The 13,755-nt window shown below is 32.4% G+C and overlaps 1 protein-coding gene across 1 annotated transcript in view; it reads right to left on the reverse strand.

Moving 5' to 3' along the window:
• LOC143922301 (discoidin domain-containing receptor 2-like) overlaps positions 1-13,755 on the reverse strand; it is a 116,732-nt gene that overhangs the window by 14,888 nt on the left and 88,089 nt on the right. The window contains exon 5 of the mRNA XM_077445527.1: positions 1,173-1,320. Within this exon, the coding sequence (XP_077301653.1) occupies positions 1,173-1,320 (148 nt within the window). The remainder of the gene's footprint in view (positions 1-1,172; positions 1,321-13,755) is intronic.

A 13,755-nucleotide genomic window follows, 5' to 3' on the forward strand; every position in this document is an offset into this window, starting at 1 on the left:
ATATGCTATTACATAAAGGCGGCGAAGTGTCAGGCAATAAATGTTTTCATTACAAAATAGAATATAAATACATAAACTTGTGTTGTTCCTATGTATGTATGTGAAATCGTACCTCCAATACTAAGTACTTCAAAATAAATCACATCAATTCATTACAAAATTAAAAATATTACACTTCCAAAATTGAATTGATAGTTGTAAATGTTATTAAAAAATATGATATACTTATTAACCCTTTGAATGTTGATCGGTGTTTTGCCAACAAGTCCATGGGCGTGAAAAACGCTGATAGGCGTTGTATTTTGAGCATGTATAAAGTAAACAAGAATACTACCCGCTAAGCATTTCGAGGTAGCATTGAAAAAAAATGCATTGAACATGGGTCGTGTAATCCGTGTTATTCATTTGTCAACGTTTGTTTATAAAGACTGGTTTACACCGTAATTTCTGAATTTGTAACCATAGCAGAATTTCCTAATGGAAATCTCTAACTGCTTCGTATTTTAGATTATGGCTTGGCATTTAGATTGTGAGCATTACGTTTTAACAGCAATGAAGAAAATGGAACTAGTTTTGAAAAAAACATTTCTTAATAGACTTCTTTTGTTTATTTTATATTGTTGCAAGATATATTAGAGAGTGTAAGCACAGCTTTAAAAAACTCGAAATCTTCGGCGGTAGTTATCTAGGGTTTATTTGGATTAGCTAAATTTTTTACTAGGCTTTTCTATGTTTTTACTGGCCTCTGCTTACTTACACTTACGATTTTTATACCTGCTTTCTATTGGATTTCTAAATAATTCTAGTTGGAAATTTTGGCGAAATTTTCAGCGTGGTGGGCTTTCAACAGAAAAGACGTCAGCACTCAAAGGGTTAACAATAACTAAACTAACAAATTATTGAAAGATCCTGGTGATCAACAAAAAGTCTCTACTCATCAGATATAAAACACAGATTAACGAAGCATAATTTGTTTTCGATTATCAATTATAAAGAGTGTTTAAATAACATGATAATAATTGTAAATTGTATTTTGAGCTTCTATGGAACCCTTCAAAAATAATAACATTAAAAGGGAAACATTATTAGTACTAACAATAATAAAAAGTGTGAACTAGAAAACGGCCACTGGACCATTAAATAAGAAAATTAAATAAAAAATAGTTGCATACCATTTCTGTAGCATCCATAAAGTTCCACTCTCATGCAAACGGTCCTGCGGTGGTAGCTATACGGTAGAAAGCGCACTTTAGATGCCCAAAATGGTGGGTCTAGCTCCTTTTTGGACTCCAAGTAAGTGTTGGTATTGCCAGTGATAACCTGCAAAGAGTAAAAATTAATATTTAATAAAAATTTTCAACACCGTTATATATGTATGTATGTGTATATTAATTATATAATGAAATACGGTTGCATCTGGTTCAAATGTGAAATTAAACAGGGGTTATTTCAGTCGAGTACACTTCAGCATTCAAAGTGAAAACAGCCACAAAGGCAGCTACAATTATTTTTTCATTAAAATACCGCACCGGTGATTCAATTAAAAAGTTGAAAACATTTTGAGTATCTGCCTCGTAATATTTGTTATATAGGGAAAATGTATGAAAAATAATGCGTTGTATGTATGACACATATGTATGTATGTATTATCAAATGGAGCATATTTTATTCAGCTGCTAGTAAAAAGTAGATAAATTTATTGATTATAAGAACAAAGCGTTTTATTTCCATCGAAATGATTTAATTCGTCAAATTATTAAATATTCAGTTAACGAGCTTTGTTCCAACGTTTACGACATAATGCGTGTATTATTAATCAATCAAGATACGGTTCAAAACATAATTCAAAAAGTATTATATTATTCCCCTATTTTATATCTGACATATAATTTTGGAGAACTCGCAGCTGGAGAACGAAATTAATCAAAGCGATTAAAATCATGTTAAATCCAACATCGATGTTGGAAATAACAATTTGATTGTTCAAGTTTTAATAAATAAATTGTTACTAGAAGTATTTCGTGCAGTGGATTTGAAAATTAAAAAAAAAATTATATAAAAAGTATATACTATGTATGTATATGTATCAGTATAATATGTATCACAGATTAGTTTTAGAGTTTAAGAAAAATATAAATTGCAAATTTAATTGTTTATTTTTTATTTTTATTTATCTCGTTGAAAATTCAGAAAATGGTTTTTGTTAATATTCCCAATTTTTTTACAATAAAAAAACCATTAAATGTCGATTATGATAAGTTTTGACAAATTAACGAGAATTACAGGTTACATCCATTTATACACGACATCTATGGTCAACATATTACATACATAAGTATTATTCTAGGTCAATTACAAAAATCGATCACCAAACATTTCAATTATCATAGAGACATCTATGGACAAATTTTTGCAGCATTTTTAACAAATTATGAGATGTTGTAAACTCAAATTTGATGTACAAAAGCGATGCACATATGTACATATTCCCAGAAATATTTTTCACGGTATGTATGAATGAGCGTGCACGCTCAAGCGCTCCATTGATTTTTTATTATCCTAGTCGTGATTAGAGAAGATCATAAATTAAAAAAGATAATAAAAAAGGAGTCACGCAAATTCAGTAAAATAACGAACGCATTGTTGTTTAAGGAAAGTGAGACAACTTTCATGATGTCGTTTTGGACTATAGAAAAACTATAAAAATTCATTAAAAATGCTAGGGGCATTTTTCTTCCAATCCTCCACCTGTACGTAAATCCGCCACTGTTTGTACTTTAATATTCAAATGGCCTGAGTAATAATCGTTTATTAAATTTTATATACACGAAATATTATAGTATCTACATACATATGTAGTATATGTAGGACACGGTATTTATAATTCGAGGAAACTCTAATATGTATATAAAATGAAAGGAACGACGATCGCGTGACATCTCGATGGGACACTTCGTTGTCGGTGTTCGGTTAACATTGAAGCGTTTTAACACCAATTTTCATATTAATAACTCGAAATAATTCAAACAAACAACCCGTCATTAGGAACGCCTAATAGCTGGGTTGGTGTTGCGTTTCAACGCTCCTAATTATCTTGTACACACTAGTACATACATACATACATACATACATACACACATATTATACACATGGAAGTATATTATGATTATATATGTACATACATACGTTCAACAAGCGGTCATTTTTTTACACGGCAATTATCAAACTACATGTATGTATGTACTATATAATTTTAAATGTATATCTTCGGAAAATTGTTAAAAATTAAGCAATGTGACACAAGGGCTCACGAGGAAAATAAAGGGTTAGAGGGTTAGGTTAAAGGTTAGTTAGTTATATCGTTCACCGACATTTCATTCACTGGCATTTCGTTCACCGATATCGCGTTCGCAAATTTGTTTCACCGATATCTCGACCGTTGGTTCACAGACATGTCGTTCGCAGACATTTCGTTAACCGATATTCCGTTCACAAAAATAAAATTACTCAGTTCGCGGGGCTCTTTATTGAATCATTTTTTCCATAGTTAAATTATTATTTCTTGAAAAAAATAGATAAGATAAAAAAGAAATGATAAAAATAATCTAAAATATAATTTCGAAAGAAACTTTGAAAGTAAGTATCTAAGAAAATTTGTAATGTTGGTTGGGAACTTCGTAAACAAAACAAAGTTTCAATGACGACAATTCAATTGGTTGAATATTATATTTTTTTCGATTCAAATAAATTTAATAAACAAACAAATTAATATTTACTATTAGATTCGCCATGTTTACGCTGATTATATTACAAATACTGAGCGAAGCCGGGTAAAACAACTAGTAATAAATAAATGAATGTCTAAAAATATTACTACGAATGGATAAAACCAACGGTATAGCTCAGTGGTTGCGTTAATGCTAACCACCGAGAGGTCCCGGGTTTGGCCTATGGTTTGATCTAGAATGAAAATAATTTATTCGGAGTATTTCCGCAATGCAGCTGGCCAGGCTGGGATATTTGTATCCTATTAGAGTTTTCTTACTTTTTATTCCTAAGTTTCTTCCTACGGCAGATCAACTGTAATTTAAAATTTATAATCTATAAATTTATATATGTATGTACAAGTTGAAAACCAAAAGTGTCACTTTGGGGCAACCTGTAATGGCAACCATGTAAAAAACGGAAAATTAACGCACATGGCAAAATCACACAAACGATATAGCTAAAAACTTAAAAGACAATCTTTTGTTTTATTAAAAAGTTCATTTTTTATAAATTTAGATTTTTTAAAAATGTATACAGGAATTTTAAGAAAAAATAAAAATCTTTCATTTCATTAGAAATAATGAAGATGGCGCCATTGATGAAGTTTTTATTTTAAATTGACATTTTTCTATTTAAAACAAAAACTGATTGTATGCATAACAATTCTTTTATCAATCTATAATATGTATGTATAATGCAATCAAACATACACGGGATTGGTTCAGAAAAAAAGGTATAAAAACGTAAGAAAAGAAGAAAATTAAAATGTAAGAGGTCGCTACATTCAGTATCATGTATTCTTACAATTTCATTATTTTCTATTCACTACTTAGTATTATTCCGTTTTATTGTGAAACAGATCTGGCGTGTTATAGTAAGGCTGAATTTACCTAATTCATAAAATAAGCAACGGAAAAATCGTCATAACATGTATTCCAATCCTGGGTCACCGCACCGAATGTTAAAAAATCGAAAATGTTCGTTTACCATGCATATATATGAAAAACGGTTAGTATATACATATATCAGTGGCGTGCGGTAAAACTCTCTCTCCCCCCCCCATCGTAAATCCTCGCTTAATTTGCGCGAGCAGGATACAAGAGGAACAGGCTTTTCCTCCCGTATCCTGCGCGTGCACATTAAACAAGGCTGTATGACAAAAAGAGAGATAATTTCCCCGCATGCCACTGATATATGTATATTATATATACATAGTACCGTTTACATTGCACCCTTTTTTTATCTTTCGATTTTCGATCTTTGCCTTCCGATATTTGCTTTTTCGATCTCTTGACTTTTTACAAACCTCGTTTACGATTCACACTAAAACGACTTTTCTATATCTCTTATATCTTATCCGATCGTTTTCATACATTGCCATATTGCTCATTTTGGTCATCAATATAAGTAAACGGATCCTCCGCCATTACGATGGTGCAAAAATATCGTGTAAGACGCGTTTGAAATCTGCCCGGCGAGATAGTCGTTGACGTTTATTCACCGTTTGTTTAGCCTATTCTCACTTTTCGCCATGTCAGATTTCAATTGTTTAAACGCCTATAACTTTTTCTTTTTTCACTCTATATTTTATAAAATTTGCTTTATATGTAGGTTCTCGTTATCTCTAATATATAAATATTTATAGTTTTAACTCTCATATGTATATATATAAATTTCAAATTTGGCGTATAGCTTCGTGCAATGGCACATACCCGCCATAGAGGTAGCTACTCGTAGGTACACTGATCTAATTCGTCACCGAGTCAAAGCGAAAATATTTTTCACGCTGTCATAAATGGTTAAACGTTTCAAAAGTGCAAAATGTAATCACCTCAATTCGCAAGACGTGCGATAATCGTCGTATCCCGAGACGACCGATTACGAGCAATTGCCCCGCCAGTGCGCTCTGTTATTAAACACACAAAGAGGCCACGAGCTAATAACAGCTCTCGCCAAATATCAATTAATTATTGCCGCCGCACCGGTGAGCGAAGGGTTAATCGTAAGACAAGCGGCACGTACAGGCTCAAATGCACCATTTGGAAAAAAAAACACTTACATATGTACATACATATGTTTGAATGTTCATGTACAATATGTTTCCCTTTTTATTATATTTTGCAATGTATTGTCATTGTGCGGATTTAAAACTACCAGAAGACCAATTCGCTTTCGGCGAGAAATGGGTTAAAATTAAATTACGCATCGTAAGATCTTCGAGAGCACGTCCGTAAAGCGATTAAATTAATTTACACATCGTCTCCCCGCTGAGACAAGATTTATATTGTACGAGACTGCAAATATTATATACATAACTACGAGACATTAACGGTTTCATAACCGTTCCGAGTTTACGATTCTATAAATTAAATAAAAAACATTATCACATTTACATTGAATATGTTAAAAATATTTTTTATGTAAATTGTAAATTATATATTTATTTATATATAACCAGCAGCGTGACCTAGTGGTTAGCATCTTATGCTTTCGTGCAGAGTGTCACGGCTTCGATTCCCACTAGAGTCCCGTTGTAGGCCAGACTTTGGTTTGTGACTCTAGGTCAATTTTTCTGATTTTCATTGAAACGGTTCCTGTAAAAACTGGCATTCCTCCCCAATTTCCCTCGCAAGCCTTGAGTTGTTCAGTGTCTCATGCTTCACTGATTATATACAAAAATGCTGCAAAAAATTCTCCATAGATGTCTCTGTGGATGATTAATGTACAAAAATATTCGTACTGTATAAAATGCTTATTGAGCGTATTATATAATTAAAAATGTTAATTTGCAATGTTTGACCAATATGTAGATGTCGTCTACAAAAATGTAAAAAGTATATAACGGTTATGTATTGTATGTATGTAATTTGATATATGTTTCTTAATCTGTATAATAAACTCGTTGCTTTGGGTGCAATCTGTTAGACACGTGATTAATTGAATAAAATAAAAATAAAATGAGTTGTTATTTCAATAAATCGAACGATTTATCAGAAAAAAAAACAATCGAAATTTATTACACAAAATTTCCAGCAGCATAGCACGGCGGTTGCGTTAATGCTAACCACCGAGAGGTTGTCGGGTTCGATCACGTGGATTGACCTTGATTGAAAATAATTTATTCCGAGTATTGTCTGTAGTGGTGCTGGTCATACTTGAATATTTGTGACAATTTATCTAATTTCATCGTTGAAACGGTTCCTCACCAAAATTGGCAATCAACCTACGCACTATTTGATTATGATTCCAAAATTTATAATCCATAAAATTTAAATATGTACAAGTTTAATACCATAGATGTCACTCAGGGGCAATCCGATAACGGCATCGTACGAAAATATAAAATTGGCTCTATTGGCTATGCCTTCTTTTCCAAATTATAAATAAATAAATAAATTCAAAATATAAGAAAAATATGAAAAACTCATTATTACGATAGAATGAATTTCAATTAAATATATGAGAGTCTATTATGTTACATTATTAAACTTTTCTCGCGGCAGATATACACTGATAATTATTTATTGAGAGTTTTTATGGGGGTGGAGGGGGTGTAACGTTATATAAAATTAAAGAAAAAAAAAACACAAAGAAATTCATTGAATTTGTTCTAATCTCCCAATCGTGTTAGAAATCTTACAAGTGGCGTGCGCGCTTTGTATAATACGTATGTAATAATAAAATATTTAAGCGTAATTTTTCAGTAATCTCATGCGAAAATCGAGCACATTAAATGAGAGTATTTTAAGCGCTTATGGTTCTCTATAGAATATATTACGTAAAATTTCGATATCGCGAGGTCGTATCTGCACGAAATATTTAATAATAATTAATGTGATTTATTCATTTTATACGCCGCTGAGGGATTTATTTTTAACGTATGCGGTAAATCAATCTCGTGAACTGGGATTTATTCGATAAATTGTGTTCAATCTATGAAAATTTGGTACATATGAAGATTTTTGGTGAATCGAACAGGTGAGAAGACATCAGATTTTGACCCTTTGAAAGTGGCGTGAGCTTTGTATGAAAGTATCGATTCGACAGAGCTTAAGAATAGGGGTGAGAAAGTAATTATTCCGCTCATTTCTCAACTAGACTTACAGTAGAGGGGAAATATTATATTATAACTAATTTCGTACCTGTATAGTCTACGTATGGTTAAGAGACAGAGAGAGAGAGAGAGAGAGAGAGAAACGGAAACTTTTGTATTTTTTTGGTTCGTTACAATTTAAAAACATACTTTTGCAATTTGGCGAAGCAAAATGTATGTATGTACTATGTATGTTTACCCTGGTTTGTAACGGGAATTATAACAACGTTTATGAACATACTAGTTTAATTGACAAAGGAACGAAATATTCTCAATCTTCTGTGTATGTAAGCTTCCCCGGGTTGTAATATCTTTAAAACAAGCGGAATAGCAACGTTACAATGCGGTTTCCATTGGATTTTCCTTTTAAATAATTGGCTTCTCAAAGGTTTTGACGGCTAAAAGTTTCATGCGACACCTGGTGAGTCTATTTGAAGATAACTTTAACGTTTGCACTTACTATAAAACCAATAGTTCGTGTATGAAAAAACCAGTGTATTCATGAACGTACTGGAGTGAACGCTGGGACTGTAACATGTACACCAAAATTAAAAAAAGATAAAACCAGCAGCGTGACTCGGTGGTTGCGTTGATATTAAGTACCGAGAGGTCACCAGGTTCGATCCCGTAAGCTGACCTCGATTGAAAAGAATGTATTCTGAGTATAATCTTAAATGCTGCTGGTCAGACATGGATATTTGTGACTCCAAGTCGATCGTTGCCTATCTGAGTTTGCCAAATTATATGATTTCATTGTTGAAACAGCTCGTCCATCAAATTGGCTAAAACCAACCTACCCACTATGTCACCACTATTTGAATATGATTTCAAAAAAATTGTATTTATAAAATAGATGTCTTGCTAATTCTAATATAATATTTGTATTATGCTAATAAATATGTATTCTTATATATATATTATTTGTATTATGCTTATATGTCTGGTCACGGTGACGCGTTAGGGCGAAATTACACAGCGCGGTATGTGGGATGTAGTCTATATTTTTTTAGATAGTTTTAAACATACAGAAAAATATGGTATACGTGGTCACATATGTACGTGGTATCATGTGGTACTTTTCAAAACGAAACCGTCTTTTCAAAACGAAACATTGGAGCAGTTTCGTTGAAATTCTATACTATTGTTTATCCTTGCTTGACAGTGATATATACCAAAACGACTCTTTGGACCATTTTCGGTAAAAATTTACTATGTATGGTACCACATGATACCACGTATGTGGTACACCATATTTTATCTGTATATTTAAAACTATCTAAAAAAAACGTCCCACATACCGCGTTGTGTGATTTGGCCCTTAAAGTATTCGGTTATGTCACATTGGCAAAAAGTATGTGAATAAAAAAAATAAAATTAGATATTAACAAGAAAAATAATTAATAAAATTTATCTAAGATGTATTGTTAACATAATATATGTACAATAAAAAGCATTGAAAAAAATGACATTAATATTTCTGTGAATACATTTTTTTTATATTTTACTATTATAGAAAAATTTATTGGTTTTCTCAAACTTTTCCTTTTCATGAGACCCACCTACTTACTACACGCTAGTTATAAATCCATTCGTTTCCGACACTGTTTACGTTCAAAAGAGAGTGAAAAAAAATGCTCACGTAGGTATAAATGTCGAGCGTGTGGCCAAACCGTTTGGTTTTGTAGTATTTTTTAGCGTTTGGTCGGAAAATGCAGGGGTCGAGAGGGGAGGGGGGAGGGGGGGGTGTTTGGCTATTTTTCCCGGTTTTCCCCGTACGCACCCTTGTTTTCCACCGTTTCGTGGCACGACACAATTAATATCACAATAAAATAAAACGGCTCAACTCGGCCATGCATTCAATGCATACATCACATGCATATTGTATGCACGAACGAACCCTAGGTGCCCAATACAGTCACGCTACTTTATAAAAACCCACACATACACGGGGGAGAGTGAAGGTTGATTGTGAAAAGTTGGAAAACGTGCGGTTTTTCAACTAAATTAAAACTTGCATTTTATATATGTATATCTACATTTTCTCCGAGGAAACTTATGGCCTTTTCGCCTCGCGGTTATTGCAATTCTCACTTTAGGCGTAAGATACATATTACGACGTGCGAGTTATGTTCAATTTGAACCCCCCCCCCCTCAGCCTCCTTCCCATTTGCCGATTTTCTTACCTTCGCCTTCGTCTCGGCGTATTTGATTTGCGAGAAATAAGAAGAAATGAAATTTAACTATGCCAGTATTTCAATTTTAACAGTAGCGACGTTCTATAGAAAACGGTACAAAAAACTCGTAGAAAATTGGAGAAATTTTCATTAATAGTATTCAAAATGATATTTTATTATTAAAAAAAAGCATATTTTTGTTTTATATGTTTATGACATATCATATTTTTAAAAAATAATATCCGTTTCGTTAAATTGGAATGCAGAATATTTTTATTTCGTGTATTTTATCTCAGTAAATGGAAAGTAATTTGTACCCTTAAAAAGTCAGTATAACCAAATTTTATAAATATGTATGTATACACTTTTGACAATTATTGATACACAAAGAGTGTTAATATAGTACATGTATTTAATTTCTATTTATTTAAAATCATGTAAAATACGTCTTCGTGAAATGAAATTGCTTAAATTCTTTTTGAATTCTTTTAAGTGCGAACTTGTTAAAATTACATAAATATATGAATAAATTCATACCATTCGTATTACATAAATATATTAATAAATTATTATTATTCTAGAAAATTAGATTTTTTTTACACTGACCCAAGCTTTCACACTCCTGTATACGTATTTGAAAGCCTTATCCTTTTTAATTTTTATTTATTTTATTTACAAGCTTTTTATAGTTTCACCGCATTTTGTGAGCTGATTTTAAACCACTTCCACTCTTCTGGTCGCATTGATATTTTACCGTCATACCGTCATACATCAAACGTCTTCGAAATGAAGCTAGAGACATTTTATCATTAGCGATATCATTAAAAAAACATCATAATTATCTGTCAGATCGACGTGATGACAGCCAGCTATCAAAACGCACCTTTCTACCAATTTAACAGTTACAAAGGTGAGAATACACTCAAAAGTGCGGCACGGCACGTCTAGATTGGACTCCAGGTGTGATCTTCATATCATTGATAATTCATACTGTCTTATTAGTTTGACAAGTTTTCCTACATTTCTTCAAATATGGGAATCACCGTTGTCGATCACTATCAAACCGATATCCATACAACGCGAAAATAGTTTTTGGAAAGGATCGCGATGTTATAGATCGGGTGTGCTAGCGTTTTTGCATGTGCAAAACTATCTAAAAAAACAACACATGCCGCTTATGTGTCTCTACCTTAACAGTTACTTTAAACACACCATATCATATAAAGTTTGTCTTACAGGCTTTTACACCTTCTCATATGCATCATTAAAAGATTATTTATTGTTAACAAAAAATCTTCTGCAATGATTTTTTTTTTACATAATGTAATAAAATCACCTGTACATACAATTATTTGTATCGTATTTGTTTTGATATTTTGTGTACACTTATGAAATATCTGTAGTGTATAACTGGAATTAATAAAACATCTTTATATATCCATGTATGTACATATGTATATAATCCCCGTATCACATATACAGCTTTAAGCAGGCACGTACAGTCCCTTCTTTGTACAATGCGTGTATACATATGTATATTATAATATATATTAAATATTAATGCATGATCTTAAGCGGTACGCCACTGTTAAGCTGCGTAGTCGCGTGGTCCATTAGTTACATTAATACATAACGTTACATTATATTACATATATGCACGTGTATGTATGCATAACGTGTGTACATATTATATATAGTGAAAAAATATATATTAAAAAAAAAAAAACAGTGGCGTAGCGTGATTGATGTGAACGTCATTTCATTTTGATACCACATCCCGAATATACAACCTCGGGGTTTTCGGTGGAAAACACGGGCGACAACCTCTACCGAATTAAACATTCTACCACTCCCATCCTCCCTCGCGACCCAGCCACCCTTTCCGTAATAATATTTTATATTTTTGTGGAACAAAAGCGGTCTCCCTTAGCCCGGGTGCTGATCGTTTCTGGCACGCGACTATTAAGCTAGGAGGAGAAGAGTGTGGGAGGGGGTCGAAATACCCGGACGTCTCGCTTAACGCGTCTAGCGCGCACCCCCGAATAACGTCACATTTCCGCTGCGACGATTTCGTTAATTTAAAAGACACATAAATTGTGTTACATATCACCAGTCACGAATGAACGATACGTGTGCGATTCTATTACATGCCGGTGTTTCATTTCAACGGGTCGTACTAAAAATAATTGATAATTGATCGAAAGAGTCGGATAAATATTTGATTTCTCTCTGCCACTGACATGGTTATGACTTATGGCGAAAAAAAAAATGGTTGAAATCTTAAAAAGAATAGCCCAACGACGCATTAAGCAGACAGACTAAGTTTTATATTGTACTTGTTGTTAGCTAACAGATTGCGCATGCGCATCGTCGGTATAACGTTTGAAAGACCAATCATTTGTATAAAATAGTCATTTTTTATACATTTACTAGCTGAACCCGGCATGCGTTGCAATGCCACAATACCGCATGCAATTCCCGTTCCCATTTGTCGGGAAAACGGGTTGTTTGTTTATTTTACCTAAGAACGCAGGTCGCGATACGAAAACATTTGAAATTATTGCGTTGCAATGACACTCATTCCCGTTTTTCTCGTTCCCTTTTCTGTTTATGGGCGATTTTTTTTCACAGTAATCTTCCCGGATATGCATACAACAAATCCTGAAAGTTTCATCGTAATCGTTTCAGTGGTTTAGGAGGCTATACGAGAAACACAGACAGACATTCAATTTTATACATATATATATACATAGATAGATTATTATATTATTATATAAGATAGAATATGTACAAACATATCAGTCGTTATAATTGAAAGTGGTATAAGTTCAACTTTCTTCATTTCGAGAAATATCTCGCAAAACATTAAATATAATGTTTTGCATTTAACAATATTTTAAATCATTGGTGGGCTGTAATTACGTTTATTCTGCTTTTCCGAGATTCTGGACATATCGAATTAAAATAAGTGATAACAATTTGTGAATTAAGTCTAACAGAAATGGTGTTTTTGGAAATGAATATTGGACTTCCGCCCCTTTCAAATATAACGTCTCATATGTATGTACATACATAATAGAATCAAGTACAATTCAATCTATTCCTATTACCTAATTCCAATGTTGAATGTTTTTTTTTAACTCTAATTTTTATTTTCTACTAGTGTTTTTTTCCGTTGACGTTCTTATTTCATTAAATATGTACTTCATCAAATATGTACTTCATCAAATATGTATTTCATCAAATATGTACATACGTATTTCATCAAATATGTACATACATATTTCATCAAATAATTGCGAGGTCTCAAAACCGCAGGAGACAAAGTCGCAAGATACAAAACCGCGCCAGAAAATGTGAAAAAAATAATATATCGATTTAATTTCGATTTTTTTTAGCGTGTTAGTGACGCCTTCATTTAGAAGTGGATGGTGAATGGCCGTAAATGATGATAAGGTATATAATTTATTTTTAAATTTTAAATATAATGGCACACATACCGATTACAAATACAATAAAACAGAAATAGAGTGAAATAAAAAAGATACAAAAAAAAAGAAAATATTTCTATTATAGTGAGCACCGCATGGAAGTTTGATTTATGAGATAATTGGACGTGTGAAGTTGTATTTCATTATACTAGGCATATTGAAATTAATGAAAACACATGAGTGGTTTTTTAATCACATATACACAATTGACATACATATTGATGAAAAT

Source organism: Arctopsyche grandis, chromosome 2 (genome assembly GCF_051622035.1).
Source record: "Arctopsyche grandis isolate Sample6627 chromosome 2, ASM5162203v2, whole genome shotgun sequence".
NCBI lineage: Eukaryota > Metazoa > Arthropoda > Insecta > Trichoptera > Hydropsychidae > Arctopsyche > Arctopsyche grandis.